The 17,478-nt window shown below is 36.2% G+C and overlaps 1 protein-coding gene across 1 annotated transcript in view; it reads left to right on the top strand.

Moving 5' to 3' along the window:
• Positions 1-7,488: 7,488 nt before the first annotated feature.
• Positions 7,489-17,478, top strand: part of LOC128551548 (uncharacterized) — a gene marked incomplete at its 3' end in the record, with an annotated part of 35,681 nt that continues 25,691 nt past the window's right edge. Inside the window, exons 1-4 of the mRNA XM_053532449.1 lie at positions 7,489-7,620; positions 12,880-13,067; positions 13,592-13,917; positions 16,823-16,966. Of these exons, the coding sequence (XP_053388424.1) occupies positions 12,882-13,067; positions 13,592-13,917; positions 16,823-16,966 (656 nt within the window). The remainder of the gene's footprint in view (positions 7,621-12,879; positions 13,068-13,591; positions 13,918-16,822; positions 16,967-17,478) is intronic.

Raw genomic sequence — 17,478 nt, 5'->3', positions numbered from 1 at the left:
AAAGTATACTTACTTTTGCGTTAAAGATATGTAAATGTTGCTGAGTGTCAATATATAGTGTCATGAATGTTTACACTGACAGGAAAATTGCGCATTCGAAACTAAGAGAAGTTACTCGGACTAGCTACCAATTTCGGAAAAGATAACCAATATTAATAAATGCAGTTCTTTTTTAGTTAAAACCATCATTTATTCTATTTCAGACCTGTTAACCCCTTCAAAACCATGTCAGTAGTCCCCAAGTCTATGTACTTTCAATTATCCGTTTTGATTCATGTAGACAGACTGGCCCAGACTGGGCTGAAAAAATGTTTGAGCCATTTTTACGTGGTCGGTAGCAGGGTGGATTTGGGGAGGTGTGTTCCTTCCCGCTTTGAACTGCAGTCAGATTTTGAAATGGGCATTGTGGCAGGTAGTAAAAGGGCAAATGTATCAAACTGTAAAGTGGCAATATGGGGGGAGGGTGTGGGAGGATACCCCCTCCTGCAATTAGGGTTTGGGGTATCACCACAAGGAAATTTTGAAAATGTAGACTCTTGATACAGCCTTTGGTGCGATTTCTAACTGAAAATTTTATGTTTCAATTTCTAAATATTACCTCTAGATTCTTTTTAGTATTACAATATTCAAAGTATGAATGACTGTCACTTCATATTTTTACTTTCAGGTCATGCCTCAGCACTAGAATATAAGTCTGATATTGATTCTATGTATGTATTATAAAACAAAATTCTAGAATCATTTCTGTTACAATAATATCTATCATGTCTGTTACTTTAATGTTTAAATTTCATAACACAGCTCGATATTTACCCAAAATATTATATCCGGATATGATTACACTTTCTTTTATACCGCCAAAATCTCCAGTTTCAACAATATGTTTTACAAATTGTGATGATATGAAGACAGTTTAGCAGCAATTGGCAGTATCTGACATAGAAGTTTATGGTGATATTATTTAAATCATTTCATAAAAATAATTGTTTCGTTTCGTCAAAGCACTCCAACATAGACGATCTACTTTCGATTTCAAAAACTACAAGAAAATACAATTTAATGTTTCGCCGATTTGTTTATTTCTCGAAAAATAAGAATTAAAATCATTTTTAATATCTATAGTAACTAAACAAACCAGTAAGAGCTTTTTCTTCCGATAATTTATCCGTTTTACTGACTGCAAAATTCTTGTGTGTGTGTAGAAACCCACGCAAAGTTTATAGAAATCATACGATGCGTGTATACGTTCAATGTGGGAGAATTGATGGCTGATCGGGATCGGCTATGTTACCTAACGCATCCAGACGATTCAGATTTTGTTTTTAAAAAAGCATTGTGTGCATTTCTGTAATTTTATATACGTTTTTATACGCTTAGAAATTATTAGACATGCGTATTTGCATTATTTCTATACGTAATTTACGCTAATACGCATCTTATCTGGAGCCCTGTGGAACTATTTTTTGTCTTTCGCTGGATGTTACGCAAGCTTTGTAAGCCTGCGCAATTCATAAAATGCACATTTATGCTTAATGAGTTACATTCGAGTATTGCACAATTACAAGTCATAAATATGACAGATTACATCGTATATTGATCATAGCAAAGGGAATTCACACAACTTAACTTCATTCATGCAGTGAACTGTTTGAAGTTTGAGAAATCTAATGGAACTACATCCCTTCACTGTGTTATTTGGTCCATTTAGACTTAGAGAATCGCTGGATAGCAAGGACTCGTCAAAACGATTTCATCGTTTAGCCGACTCAAAAATATTGCGTTACATGCGGTAAAAGTTCTCTATTTTGCTTTCACTCTCTAGATTACATATCGTGGAAGAAATTTAGGTAGGTTTTACATCTGCCCCAAGGTTATTTATGAATGAAGTAAGCAAAATTCAAAGCAGAAACACAGGATTCGACCTTATTTTTTCAATGTTGAAGTTAGAATTCTGTCTCATTAAATCTGTTTACTTGAGGCCCCCTAGAAAAAATGATATTGACATTTTTATTTTGTATTTTATAATTGTTTACCAATAGTTTTATGTTTCTACTATTAAAATTAATGGTAAAATGAATTCTCTGCAAACGTTTTGGATAGTGGCCATCACTTTGAAATTATAAATGTCTCTACAGATACCATAAGTTATACAAAAAACGGCACGGTAAAAATTGTTTAAAAATTGCAAAACTGTGCGAAACACGGTCACCTTTAAGAATATACCAAGCAAATGCCATTTTGTAAACATTACTCTTACTAATAATAGGCATCTAATACCTTAAAGAGAGCTGTCCTTAAGACAGCCAATGCTCGACTATTCAAATTGTTTTGCCAGAAGCAGGAATATTACCCTATATTAAAATTTTTAAAATATCTATAGAGTTTCAATCTTGCATCTGCATTCGTTTTTGGAGATGGGAACTTGCATGCAAAATTTATTTTAACCAGGATTTTCTAAGTCTGGAGTGGGGCATAATTCAGCCAAAATGCATGTCAGAGTTATGGAACTTGATGCTATCACCTAGTTTTATTATCCTGAAGACACATGTGAAGTTTCAATTCAATACATACAATCATTAGTTTTGGAGATGGGAACTTGCACACAAAACTTTAACCAAGTCCAAAACGGGCCATACTTTGGCCAATGCAAGAGGTGACTCAGCAGTAATGGTACATTGTGTGCTGCTATAATGGAAAAAAAAAACAAATGCAGATGGAGCAGTTTCAAAAGTTAAGCTTTTGCCACTGCCAGTTGGTCAAGAAAATAAAACATAATGTCCTTTTAAACATTCATTTACAACATGCTCTTGTCTACGGTGGTATGTTTAGGACATGCAATTATTTTTTTTAGGATTAAATTATTTTGAGCGATCAACATCTTATCTTGTGCGCACGACATCTTATCTTGAGCGATCAACATCTTATTTCGAGCGATCAACATCTTATCTCGAGCGATCAACATCTTATCTTGAGCGATCAACATATTATCTTGAGCGATCAACATATTATCTTGAGCGATCAACATATTATCTTGAGCGAACAACATCTTATTTCGTGCGCACGACATCTTATCTCGAGCGATCAACATCTTATCTCGAGCGATCAATATATTATCTTGAGCGATCAACATATTATCTTGAGCGATCAACATATTAACTCGAGCGATCAACATCTTATCTCGTGCGCACGACATATTATCTTGAGCGATCAACATCTTATTTCGTGCGCACGACATATTATCTTGAGGGATCAATATCTTATCTCGAGCGATCAACATAGTATCTTGAGCGATCAACATATTATCTCGAGCGATCGACATCTTATCTCGAGCGATCAACATATTATCTTGAGCGATCAACATCTTATCTCGTGCGCACGACATCTTATCTTGAGCGATCAACATCTTATCTCGAGCGATCAACATATTATCTTGAGCGATCAACATATCATCTCGAGCGATCAACATCTTATTTCGAGCGATCAACATATTATCTTGAGCGATCAACATATTATCTCGAGCGATCAACATCTTTTCTCGGTCATCTTATCAATATCTATTAAGGACCTTTGTGTGAGTTCAGATCATTAGTAAAAACATACGGCTGCCACCGTTTTTGTTTTTGTTTAGATTATACTTACAACCGTTTCACATGTTTGCAGGGTTAGACATTTAAATACGGAAACTGATAAAAAAAAGGCAGCAAAAAATCAGTGATGATGCAAAGAAATAAATTTAAGTCCTTGACAAAAAAATAGTCTGTAGGCTTCGCATGCTATGGAAGTCCTGGAGGGACAATTGATTTCCGTACTTCCCACTTCTGACTTCTAACTTTTGCACTTCTCACTTCCAACTTCTTGACTTCCTACTTCCTACTTCTAACTTCCACACTTCTGACTTCTAACTTCCGCACTTCTGACTTCCAACTTCCCGACTTTCGACTTCTGATTCCCAACTTCCACACTTCTTACTTCCGACTTCTTGACTTCTTACTTCCTTCTTCTAATTTCCGCACTTTTGACTTCTAACTTCCACACTTCTGACTTCCAACTTCCTGACTTCATACTTCCGACTTCCAACTTCCACACTTCTGACCTCCGACTTCCAAAAAAGGAAAGTTGGCAGTCAGAAGTGCAGAAGTTTGAAGTCGGAAGTCAGGAAGTTAGAAGTCAGAAGTGTGGAAGTTAGAAGTCAGAAGTGCGATAGTTAGAAGGTGAAAGTAAGAAGTCAAGAAGTCGGAAGTAAGAAGTGTGGAAGTTGGAAATCAGAAGTCGAAAGGCAGGAAGTTAGAAGTCAGAAGTGCGGAAGTTAGAAGTCAGAAGTGCGGAAGTTAGAAGAGGAAAGTAAGAAGTCAAAAAGTCGGAAGTAAGAAGTGTGGAAGTTGGAAATCAGAAGTCGAAAGTCTGGAAGTTAGAAGTGCGGAAGTTAGAAGTCAGAAGTGCGGGAGCTAGAAGAAGGAAGTAAGAAGTCAAGAAGTCGTAAGTAAGAAGAGTGAAAGTTGGAAATCAGAAGTCGAAAGTCAGGAAGTTGGAAGTCAGAAGTGTGGAAGTTAGAAGTCAGAAGTGCGGAAGTTAGAAGTAGGAAGTAGGAAGTCAAGAAATTGGAAGTGAGAAGTGCAAAAGTTCGAAGTCAGAAGTGGGAAGTACGGAAATCAATTGTCCCTTTAGGGCTTCTATACTTCGCCCCATATATTAAACGATTTTCCTTGTTTTCCCTTAATTCATACATGCAACTTTTCTGCGCGAATTAATCAGTCGAACTGAAATTTGTTACTGTTCTAACATGCAGTATGCATCATTGGTTATGTTAATTTGATTTTGAAGATAGGATGACCAATTATATGCATTGCTTTCCCAATTGATGTGATAAACTTGTATATGTACTTGTGGGAAGTTTTAATAACAGCGGAATAGGCGGGACCCTAATTAACAACTTGTCCGTATGATTTACTGATGACCTAAATGCACACACAAAGGGCCTTAATATATATAAATAAGATGTCGTGCGCACGAGATAAGATGTTGATCGCTCAAGATAATATGTTGATCGCTCAAGATAAGATGTCGTGCGCACGAAATAAGATGGTGATCGCTCGAGGTAAGATGTTGATCGCTCAAGATAATATGTTGATCGTTCGAGATAATATGTTGATCGCTCAAGATAATATGTTGATCGATCGAGATAATATGTTGATCGCTCAAGATAAGATATTGATCGCTCGAGATAAGATGTTGATCGCTCAAGATAAGATGTCGTGCGCACGAAATAAGATGTTGATCGCTCGAGATAAGATGTTGATCGCTCAAGATAATATGTTGATCGCTCGAGATAATATGTTGATCGCTCAAGATAATATGTTGATCGATCGAGATAATATATTGATCGCTCAAGGTAAGATGTTGATCGCTCGAGATAAGATGTTGATCGCTCAAGATAAGATGTCGTGCGCACGAAATAAGATGTTGATCGCTCGAGATAAGATGTTGATCGCTCAAGATAATATGTTGATCGCTCGAGATAAGATGTTGATCGCTGGAGATAAGATGTTGATCGCTCAAGATAATATGTTGATCGCTCGAGATAAGATGTTGATCGCTCGAGATAAGATGTTGTGCGCACGAGATAATATGTTGATCGCTCGAGATAAGATGTTGTGCGCACGAGATAATTTAATCTTAAAAAAAATAACATATGTCCTAAACATACCACCGTACTTGTCTTGTTTGTTCATATTTTAAAACTTTTAAGTATAACTTCAGCCATTTCACCGTTAAAAGTGAAGTTTAAAATTATCTAATTCTTGATTATAAGATCACAACTCCTCTACAAAATATGTAAAAGCACATTCCTGTTGTCTGATAAGCCAATACAAGCTGAGGGCAGGCCATAAATGGGTAAATTAGGTGCGACTCATTAAATGATGGTTAGCACATGAAACCCTTAGGTAACACATCACAGTAATAGCAGCCGATTGTCACTGAAAGATATTAATGGGAATTTGTCTCACAAATTTGTGAGACACTGGTAGCCAACTTTCACCAGTCCCTATGTTTGCAGCCAGGGGCAATAAAAAATGTCAATGTAGAAACAACCCTCTGGAGTTACTTCCCTCTTAATGAAGAAAACTGATATATGTAAATAAGAACAAACATAGGGACGGGAGCCAGTCTACATTAGGAATTGCAGCGGCGGATTTGTTGAATAGGCAAAACTTAAATCATCACAACGACATTATGGTGACGTTACGTCGACGTGATATTTAGCGCCATCTATGCATATGGAAATAGGGCTTTCACATTACGTTATAGTATACTTTAAACGAAATGTCATATTGCACAACTGTTTTGATTAAATTACACTGGGTTCAGCCAAACATAAATAACTTATTATCTTTACTACCACATTCTGCTAGAAAAAAAAACTGAACACAATATACGAGTTGCACGAAGGACTACTCTGTATTTCATAAACATTTCGTAATACATCATTTCAATAAGAAGTCTAGATAGTTCCACAAAAAATAGCTCCTTTTAACTTGGGACAATAACATATACTAACATTATACACTGGAAAAAGAACTAAATTGGAATAAATGATATTGCAATTAATTAAACTGTCCAGAACTATTCACACTCGCAAGAGTATGTTGTATGGTATAAATTGTGAAATTCCTGCGCAAAGCACATTTCTTTCTCTCTTTCAAAACATAAAAGCGGCAACAAAAATCGCCAGTCTGCAAAAGAAAAAATACAGTTAAAATATATACAACTGATAGGCAAAAACACAAATGGTGGATGGGTCCGTTAAAACCTCATATGGCCACAAAGAACCGTTAGGCTATATATACTTCATAAATTAGAATAGGACACGAGAAACCAGTTCTGTACTGACAGAATCTAATACGGATGAAAATAAATACACACATACTAAGTTAATTATTCGCTTTGCAAATTTATTCGCCATCATTTTCGTCCAAATTAAACTCTTCCGCAAGAGGTATTATTATTTCCAGGGCTGGCGTGTGTAAACAAGGGAGCTTGACGACCTACTATTTGACGCCATACATGCGCAAAGAAACAGTTCTATCATATTTGATTTAAATTGTAAAATTAAAGAAATACTAGAATCGAAATAATTCATAGCAAAACCGTGATTGAACACTATTTAGCAGTTAAACTGGCAGTTAAACGTCGGACGTTAATGCTAAAATATATAATTATGTTATGTTCTGTTTCTTTATCTTAACCATGAGCATGAGATAATTTTATCTATAAAGTAATCTTGGTATGAATATGCTATTTCATGTGTTGGTATTAAGAGAGAATCATTAATCAGGAAATTGTCAATCTTAAAGTCCTATATACACAAAGTAAAGTACAAAACATAACCAACGCGGCGACATTTATGCTTGAACTTATTAGTAAAAGAAGATAACCTAATTCGCAAGGTTCACACATCTATCCGAGGGGCAGATTTAGGGATGCCTTTTATTTGCCCGTTATCACTAAACAAATGTTGATTTTTCAGTTTGCAATGCTAGCCTAGACAGTAATATCACATTTACAAAAACATGTATTTTGGATTTTATATCAATTCTTAACCGTTTGAAAATTGCTAGAAAGGTAAGTAAAATGAAAACGTTTTCAGCATTTTTTTTTCTATTTTCTAAGCTTTTTTTATACCATTATAAAATTCGACTGCAAATGGAATTGTGGCTAAAATGAAAAAGAAAGACTATATGTTTATCTTAAATGTTAGATATACCTACAGAAAATAATGCTCCAACATCTGTAGTGCTTTATGTAGACTACCTACCCTCAATCATTACTAAAACGAATATTTCATATTTGAAATTTGACTGATATTTCATATTTAAAGCTAGACTATTCTGGAGATTAGAATTAAAGACAATGGCAACAGGATATGTAATGGCTCCATTCCTAGAAAATACAACTGTAAAATATGATATAGCATAGGTGGTATTACAGGCTTCATTTGCAATACAGCAATGTACTTGTTTTAATTTTAGGTCAGACGATATTTCTTTCCTGTTATATACAAGTACGTTCGATAGAGCAAAATTGGCAGAAAACTTAAGAACACAAGTCAATTTCAAAATGTTCTGAAAGTTGATTTGGCTGACCTTATTTTTTTGTTCTGTTTTTGTTTGTTTTTTACTCCTTTGAATGCATGTAAAAATATCTCTTTTGTCGGATATCATATATTTGTACAATGTATATTCATGACAATATTTATGGAAAACGTTGCATTTGCAATTACAATTTGCCTTTTAAACATAGAACCAGCAAAGCATGTATGTCTGGTTTTGGTACACTGAATAGAAATAACCGCACTTTATATGCTAATCTGTAGCAGGATGGGGGAAACAACTCCTAAACTTATTTACTGTATATAATCATGTAAATATACAAGTTTTTCAAGGATTTCCGTGGTCATCGCGTCCAATCGTTACTAGGAAAAACCGAATCAGTGACGCATGAGCTCGGATCGAATGGGGCGATTTTGGTAAAAAAAGATGCCTTTTCCAGTTGAATTAAGATTATTGTCAAAGACGGCATATAGGCCAAGATGTGCTCAGAACGTTATAGAAAACCCGGTATTTGTTGCTATTTGTTTTCTAGCAAATCTAAGCACATTTTTTCAAATATCTCGGAAAACTATAAAGATAATAGATAAGGGTAAATTTCTCGGAAGCATAGAGCACTAAAACACAGCCTCAGAGCCAGGCATTTTTAAAGTAGGCCCATAACTAAAAGAAGCTGTAATGAAAAAAGTATTACAGACGTGTTGCTTCAAAAATCTAGCAAGTACATATGAATTAAGGCCAAATAGAGGAGGGGGAGAAAGTAGTAAGGAGTGGAAAAAGGTTAAGGGGAGTGGTTGAAGGGGAAAGTAGAACAGGGACGAATATTCAAAGGGAATGCTACGTTCCTTAATTAGATTTACACTACAACGTAAACCACAATAGCGCAGATATTTGTGTAACAAAGATAAACACAAAACCACACACAACTAACGCAGAAAAAAGACAATTAAGATACAAGAACACAGAACACAGACTCACAAGTACAAAACGCATACCTGTAAGTAGGAAAAACAATAAAAGCAAGTTAACAATGCAATTACACAGAAAATGAATTCTTTCTAGTAAGTTTTGTGATTGACATTCAATATAACTAACTTCGTTTTGTCACTGATACATCCATGTAGCACGTCAGTGCAAAAATAATAACTACAGTGCAATGTATTTTTTCACCTTAGCACAATGAGTTTCTACCAAAAATGTCAATAACATTCTCAAAGAACACACACGTATACCCTTTTCAAGAACTCCACAATTAAAAACTGGAGTTCTTGTTGTTGACAGTTTCGGTTACAAACTGCAAACTGCAACCTTCTTCAGAACTTTGTCACGATTGATTGACTTCGTGGATCGTCGGGAATTCCCGCCACTTTCCAATATTGTGGTGAAAATCGGGTCGTAGATGCAAGAGAGACTATAGACCCCCTCGTCCATCTTGTTTTTACGCTTCGATGTAAGGACGAGAATATAATCCCTCCTAGTCTGTGTCTAAAATGTCCAATTTAATCAAACAACGCTAAACGTATAGTGGAAAGAGCTAGAAAGGATTTACAAACGAAAGAATTCGATTGACGCACAATAAGATTGAAAATTTGAAGAAAGTGAAAGTAGACCATGTTTTGAAAAGTAAGTTGCCTAGCAGCAGTGACGTGGAACAGGTGCTCGCCCTAGTTTCGAATTCTCGTGAGTTCATGTATAATCAAACAAAATGTCGGCACATGGAGAAATTGACACGGCTACTGAACAAGAAAAGGGATTCCAGCGTGCCAGATTTATCTGGGACTCAACTTAAGAGGTGGGTAAGGAATATTTCCGATAAGCAACTAACGTCCACTCAGTCTAAGGTTTTAGCTAAAGGTCTGAACTATCGCCCATGAAAGTATAAGGGTGAAAGAGTACTTTATTGCCACTGAAAAAGCAAGCTTATATTTACCTGAAAATGAAAGTAATCAGTTACGGGCCGAGGTAACCGGCCTACTTAAGAGCGCCAAAATCCACAAGTCGAACATGTTTAAAGAGGAGAGAACGGCTTTGAAAGATCTGTGTAAAGATAAGGACATTTGCTTTCTGCCTGCAGATGAAGGGTAAGGTCACAGTAGTCATGAACACTTAAACTTAAAAGTAAATGTTATGCTAAGTGATGAGAGGACATATGAGATGTTAAAAAAGGACCCCACAGCAGGGTATAAACGTAAGCTGGTCACGTTACTTACCAGGTTCAAAACAGAAGAGACAAAACCGGAGCAACAGTACAGGTATCTATACCCAACCTCCGGAATTATCCCTCGGATGTATTGTACTAAGAAGATCCACAAAGAAGGGAATCCACTCCGCCCTATAGTAGACTATACAGGGTCTATCGGGTATAACAGCTCCAGATTACTTACTAGGTTCATTGGTTGGTGTGTCTGAGCACCATGTAAAAAAATCAAAACATTTACCAGAGACTTTGGGTTGTGTTATTATAGAGGAAGATGAATATTCGCATCGCATGATGTTGTTTCCCTCTTCACAAACACACTAATAGACAAGGCCCTAAGTGTAATTCGTGACCGACTAGTGAATGATAAGACTCTGAAAAAAAGGACAAAGTTAGAAGTGGACGATATCATGCAGCTATGTGAGTTTATTTTAACTACGACATATTTCCAATTCAGGGGCACCATATATAAGCAGAAATTCGGGACAGTAATTGGTAGCCCGGTTTCCCCCATAGTGGCCAATTTATATATGGAGTTTTTTAAAAAAGAAGCCATAGCTACATCTCCTCTTGACTGTAAACCCACATTGTGGAAGAGATACGTTGATGACGTACTAGAAAGAATCAAACGGGACCAAATCCAGAATCTAACTAACCATTTAAACACGGTAGACAGTAGAAGTAATATTCAATTTATCCATGAGGAAGAGAGTGAAGGCACCATACCGTTTCTGGACACACTCATCGTCAGGACATCGGACAGGTCAGTGAAGTTGCTAGTTTATAGAAAAGAAGACACACACAGATCAGTACTTGCACTTCACATCTCACCATCCCCTACAGCACAAAAGAGAAAACACACATACGACAATCCCTGAACACATGCGGGTATCATAACTGGACATTTGAAAAAGTGAAAGCTCAGATTAAAGAAAAGAAAAGTAACGGAAAGAAGAAAAGAAAAAAGAAAAAAGAAAAAGACAGACCAGAAGTCTAAGGGCCTAGTTGTCATATCCTGTGTCAAAGGCTTAGCAGAAAGTATATCAAGAGTGTTTAGAAAACATAATGTGACCACTGCGATGCGACCCCACCAGACTCTGAGAAATATGTTAGTTCACCCAAAAGACAAAAAAGAGCTAAAAGATAAATGTGAGGTGGTATTATGAAATTCCATGCAAAGGGTGCGACAAAGTGTATTTAGGAGAGACCGGTCGGAAATTTTGGCACTAGACTATCTGAACATAAAAAAGATTGTGATCAAAATGAGAAAAAGTGTTTCACCAGGAATGAAAGAAAGCAATCACTAACAGAATACAACAAAAGTGCATTAACAGACCACATCAATTGTACAAATCATGTTATTGACTGGGAGGGCTCGCGCGTAGTTGAAAGAGAGGGTGACACAAGGACTAGACAAATAAAAGAAGCAATGCACATTCGTATTCGAGGATCTGTCATGAACCGGGACGAGGGGGCCTATAGTCTCTCTCGCATCTACGACCTGATTTTCGCCACAATGTCGGAAAGTGGCGGAAATTCCCGACGATCCACGAAGTCAATCAGCCGTGTGAAAGTTCTGAAGAAGGTTGCAGTTTGTAACCGAAACCGTCAACAATAAAAATAGTAAGTTTCTTTGGATGTGTTTCAATAGCATAAATAATCAAATTTGTCTAAAACTGAAATGTTACTCCCATGGCACAGGTGGGCCGGTGGTCTAGTGGTAACACGCTTGACTGTCAATCCAGAGGTCCGGGGTTCGAATCCCGGTCCAGGCACTGGAAATTTCTGAGATGCTCTTGAGTGTCTCCCACCTAACTAGAGGCCTGTACTGGTTCTTCCCAGGAAAGACGGCTTCGCGTGTATTCGGTGCTATACACCGAGCACGTTTAAGAACCAGACTGGCTATTCGAAAAGAGCTAGGCTAAGTTAGCCGGACACGTCTGTATCTGAAAAGTTCTCTCTGTCTGTTCTGAGGGCTTTATCTCACTCTGTCCCTCTGGTCAGATAGCTCTGTGTCTGTACTAGTAGAGGATGATTTCGCGCCCTCTGTGGCTGCAGTTGCTGCGCCTTTGAACGTGTTTATCATGAAAAGGGCGCTATATAAATCTGGTATAATAATAATAATAATAATGATAATGGCAGCGAACCATATTTCTAAATATTAGTAAAAAGAAAAAGGTGAGTCTTTGCATTATTTTTTTATTATTATGGTTTCATGCGCTACATATGCTGTCTAACAAAACCAACACAATCTAACCCGAAGAGACCTATGAAAAGACACAAAAAATATTTCGCCAGTGTAATAGATGTAAATAATCATTTTAATCTGCAGGTGAATCATGCATTACTGATCCGTTTTTAACAAGTAATAATAGGATGCGATGGTCGCAGCGGGGCGGTTTAAGTACCGTTACTAGAAGCAAATAAGTCCAGACAATAATTCCAAAAATGTTAGACCATACATACATTTGGAAAGAAAAACTGTTTAAGTATCATTGTTAAGATTGGTTTTTTAAGCCGTATTGCAAGTTCTCCGTAACCACAGCCCAGCCTCAACTAGTTAATTGATGTTTGTAGGAATGTACTTTTTCCACGATCCTCCAGAAATGACAACTGTTATAGTAAAGCACGTACTCGTCATCGTTGCAATTTTGTCCCGTTTACTTTACCAACATGCACAAGCTGAGGATGTACAATTTTATGACCAATTTTATGGTGGATCAATGAGCTACCAAATGGAGAAGCAAGTCAACGGCACAGATCTGGTCAGACTTTGTTTTTATTTGCAATTGACTTGGGATTATTGACATGTCATATACTTCTTGTATGTAATTAAGTATGATATAAACTATCTACATATAAATACATTATATTTTCATACAAAGTAATATTACACATTTAAAAATTGTCATATACAAATGACAAGTGAATATGTATTAAAAATTTTATTAGTCTGTAGATGTATACTATTCTGTCAGTGGAAGTATTAAATTGAATGTTTTCCTTAACTTGAAGTGTGCCAAATATCGAGATCTAGCTCACCAGCTCAAAAGAACTCGAAAATCAGCATTATAATGCTGTGAATTTGTTTAAATTTGGTACAAATATAGTAATGTTATTAGTAACATATGCAATAAACAGTTATATTGTCCACTTCTTGAATTCTAACGAATGAAACTTAAAAGTAAGTTATTTAAGTTCATAACATATTTAACATCATCATGGTCTATAATTTTGTTTGGCATTTATAAATAAATGGTTTTTCTTTTATCCCTGATAACTTTTGTAGGTGACCATCGAGCTGATTACAGGTTGGGTACTAGGGAAAGGCCCATGTGGTCCGAGTTGTAACATCAGTGACATCGGTAGATCTACACGCTCTACAAGACCGTTAATGATGAACGTTGCCTATTATTTTGGAAACTATCTTGGGAGCTACACGTATGACTTTCGTAACAAGACCACCTCTAAAACGGAACATCGTGACATGAATGCGTTAGTACGCTCAACATACAACGAAACTGTAATAGCCGTCAGCGAGATGGAGAAATTGGAACAGGAACTTCTTCATTTTAGCTTCATAATGCCGCCTGGAATACAAAAATTAGATGTGAAGTACGTAGCAAGTACAGTCAAACCTGAATATAAACACACTTGAGAAAGCCAAAAAATGGTCTCTATGGGAGGTGGTCTTTATTCACAGGATGAAATACACTGTGAATGTTAAAATTGGAAACAAAACATGTGGTCTTTAGAGCCAAGTGTTCTTTAACACAGGTTTGACTGTAAATAAAGATAAATGGTGGTTATCTTTACCTATCATCATGTGTCTAAATTAGTCCTATTAAATTTTGATGCAATAAATTTTCCACCCTAAATATATGTCATACATTTATAAATGATATACTAATACCTAAGCAATGTATTTATCTTTCACAAGAACGTTCCCCTTACAGACTCCTTAGAATTAGGGTCATCAATACAGACTTCTGGTTGCCGTGGCTAAAAAAGGCGTTAGAAACATCTTCTCTTTAGAAACTATAGGTCGGTCTTTTTAAATGATTTCAAAGAAAAGTTTGTCCTGTGAACCTCTACCATATTCCTTTAAATAACCTATCTTTTCAATCATGGTCTCTCGAAAATAGGGCTGGCTTTTTCTGTTAAATTTAAAAATCTCATCTAAACCACTTAATTGTTTTCAATATTATTTGACAGCAATGTTCCTTGAGTGATCCCAAACTATTTTATTTCGTTGAAATAGAATTTTGCCGCCTTAAAGATGCTGTTAGTTTTCTCTGTAAGGCTTTATGGAAAACGCCTGTTCAGAAATTGCTCGTCAAAATAATTTCATATAGATATTTTTTGGCGGTTCTCAACCAAATTTCTTCTTCTACACCACCCTCACCCCATGCCCTCCTCGGCTGCACATTTTTTCTTCTGTTTCTTGAATTACCACTTATTTTCTGTCTCATTCTACCTGTTCATATTACATCACATACCCCTACTAATATTTTTGTTGGTAGCGAAGCGTGCCCACAGATTTAGCATACCACAAATTTACGGACGAGGTCTTATCCGAAACCGAAAACAAGTAGTTCCATGTCCTTAAATTTTACGTAATTCAAGCCGATTTAACTTTCAGAAAGCTTCTGAGATTCATCCTTAAAAAACTACTTTGCTTAAGTATATGTTATGTTATTTATAATAAAAAACAAATCGTATGAAAATAAGCATGCCTGCTTTGATCACATGACTAAAACAATCCTTTATCACGAGACCAAAATAATCTATAAATAACCCAGAAAATTAGTACTTCGACACCATCCGTTTAGATCTATAATCTGTATTAAAACCAAGTTACGTCTTTTGTAAATATTTTAAATTAAAACTCAGTTTCTACTAGAAAACTTAATCCAAATTTTATTATTATAACAACACAAAAGACCTTGTTTAGGTCACATGATCAGAAAATATCTAGCTATCACGGCGTGGGTTCTGTTTCGATATTATACTGTGTGATAAAATTGCATCTGTGTATCCGTCGAAATTTGAAATTTGTAGCATAGAAATAGAAACTTCATAGGGTATTTGGACATGACAAGTAGATGATCCAAATTGCAGGCAACCATAAGTGTCTCTTTGTCTTTCGCTCCTATGCTCTATTGACTTCTTGCCTATCACGACTATGCATTGGGGGAGACACGGGCATCCTGTAATTTGAAAATTGATAACCCTCCTTCGATATTGCAAATCATATTGTTTAATGATAGATGTCGGTTGGTCTGTAGACTAATCTGTTTCCAGATGGTAACTGAAGAACGCTTGGGAATATTTTCAATAAGCACATGATCTTTGCTCATATATTATTTTATCCCCTTTGACAGACTAAAAAGAGTTTTACCTCTTGATTTGGTAAAAAAGGTAGAAAATGCTTATTGATAAAATTAACTAGAATGACCAAACTTAAGCTAACTGTTCATGCTCTTTACCAGAAGCTGTCACCGCTGCCCACACCAGTCTTCTCAGTGCTTTGATTTACTGTTTGGTTTGGTTTAAACGATATTTTTTATTCCAAATACATATTTCATACAAACACATGTTAATGTGATAGGATTGAGGAGTAAGCTAAAACTTGTATTAAAACTTCTTTACTTACTATTTCTTATTACGTCTTAGTGATATATTTATTTAGAAACTTCTAATTCTTCCTGTCAGAAAACACTGGCCCTATTTCTAATTCATACACATTTTCGAAGCGTAATCTTTTACCCAAAATATACAAGCAAGCTGTAAAGGTAAGGTGAGTGATCTTAGCCTAATATTATGAATTTTTTCGTTGGGTTTACCGTCACATCGACCAAATTTAAGGCATATGACGACTTTTCCAGCTTTTGATTAGGGAAGAAACACAGGTGGCCCTTGCGGGTATTGTTTTAGGCAAGAAGAATTTTAAGTTTCAAGCGAGGTTTAAACCAATATCGGTGAGTGTATCAAAGACCTTGACAACTCGACTATGGAGGCCCCAATAAATATGCAAACTGTGAATAAATCAATAGGTTTTCAAGCACAATGACAATTATTTGCCTTTCTTTATGGAATGGCTGCATTTTCTGAATAATAAATCCGATAGACGCATGTCTGTTCATTTGTGCACATACTAAATAAGGCTAAAAACCCCGATTTTTTAAAAGAGTTTAAAACCTCAATTTAGTCATTTGAGATCGATAGGGTGAGCAACAAGGTTTTAGTATTAAAAAATAAAAGCGGCAGAATGATGTTGATAGTTAAAGAAGGGAAATGTAGTTGATGATGGTATTATTAACATTAGCTGCACTTTATAACATACTTTCAGCAAACGAATTTATAATTATAAAGGATTTGTGTTTGTCCGCAATATACCCAGTCACACTCAGAGGTGAGGCAGCATTGATGCTACATGGAACAGACGACTTTCATGCAAAATGTAAGTTATATTCTAACATTACGCCACGCGTTCGAACCTGCATGTTTTTTTTTACAGTTTTGACGGATATTCATGGCGAAATTTAACATTGCAACGCGGACCTGGCAGATGGCATTTACAAACCACAGTTTCAACAGCTGTGCGTAGTGATACGGGAAAACCTAACCGTAGTCCTCGGTCATTTGCAAGACCGTTCTATAGGTAAGGAATAAGTTTGCGTGAGTACCAGTTTTACTAGAATTAAGTTCTTATATCAGCTAGCAATTTTTATAATTATTATAAATGTCTTCCGGTATGGTCATCGCATAACAAGTGTTATTAAATGGTCGAAAACGGCGTCCATTGTTTTTGCTTTTGCAAGAACTGAGATATAAAACTAAAGTTTGCTTACTTACTTACTTCGTTCCGAACGGGACATAAGGCGTCAACAGTACATCGCCGCCTGTCTCTGTCGTTGGCAGCATGTTGTGCCTCGCCCCATGAGAGTCCAGTTTGCTTGGTTAGACTTAATACTGTACTTCAAGAACAAAATTATGAAGATTTTATTCTTATGTCGTGGTATAAAACACTTCTGAAACGGCATGCCGGAAAATAGTCAAAACTATTTGCTGTCTGTTTTTGACCGGAAAGCCATTAACTACCTGTTTACTCGATTAAGTTTTAACTGACAGCATAAACCGTTACACTTTCTAGTTAGAAAGTACATTTTTTTG

The sequence above is a fragment of the Mercenaria mercenaria genome, unplaced genomic scaffold (genome assembly GCF_021730395.1).
Source record: "Mercenaria mercenaria strain notata unplaced genomic scaffold, MADL_Memer_1 contig_1256, whole genome shotgun sequence".
NCBI classification, from domain to species: domain Eukaryota; kingdom Metazoa; phylum Mollusca; class Bivalvia; order Venerida; family Veneridae; genus Mercenaria; species Mercenaria mercenaria.
Note: the sequence above shows the minus strand (reverse complement) of the source record. Positions and strands in the feature narration are given on the sequence as shown.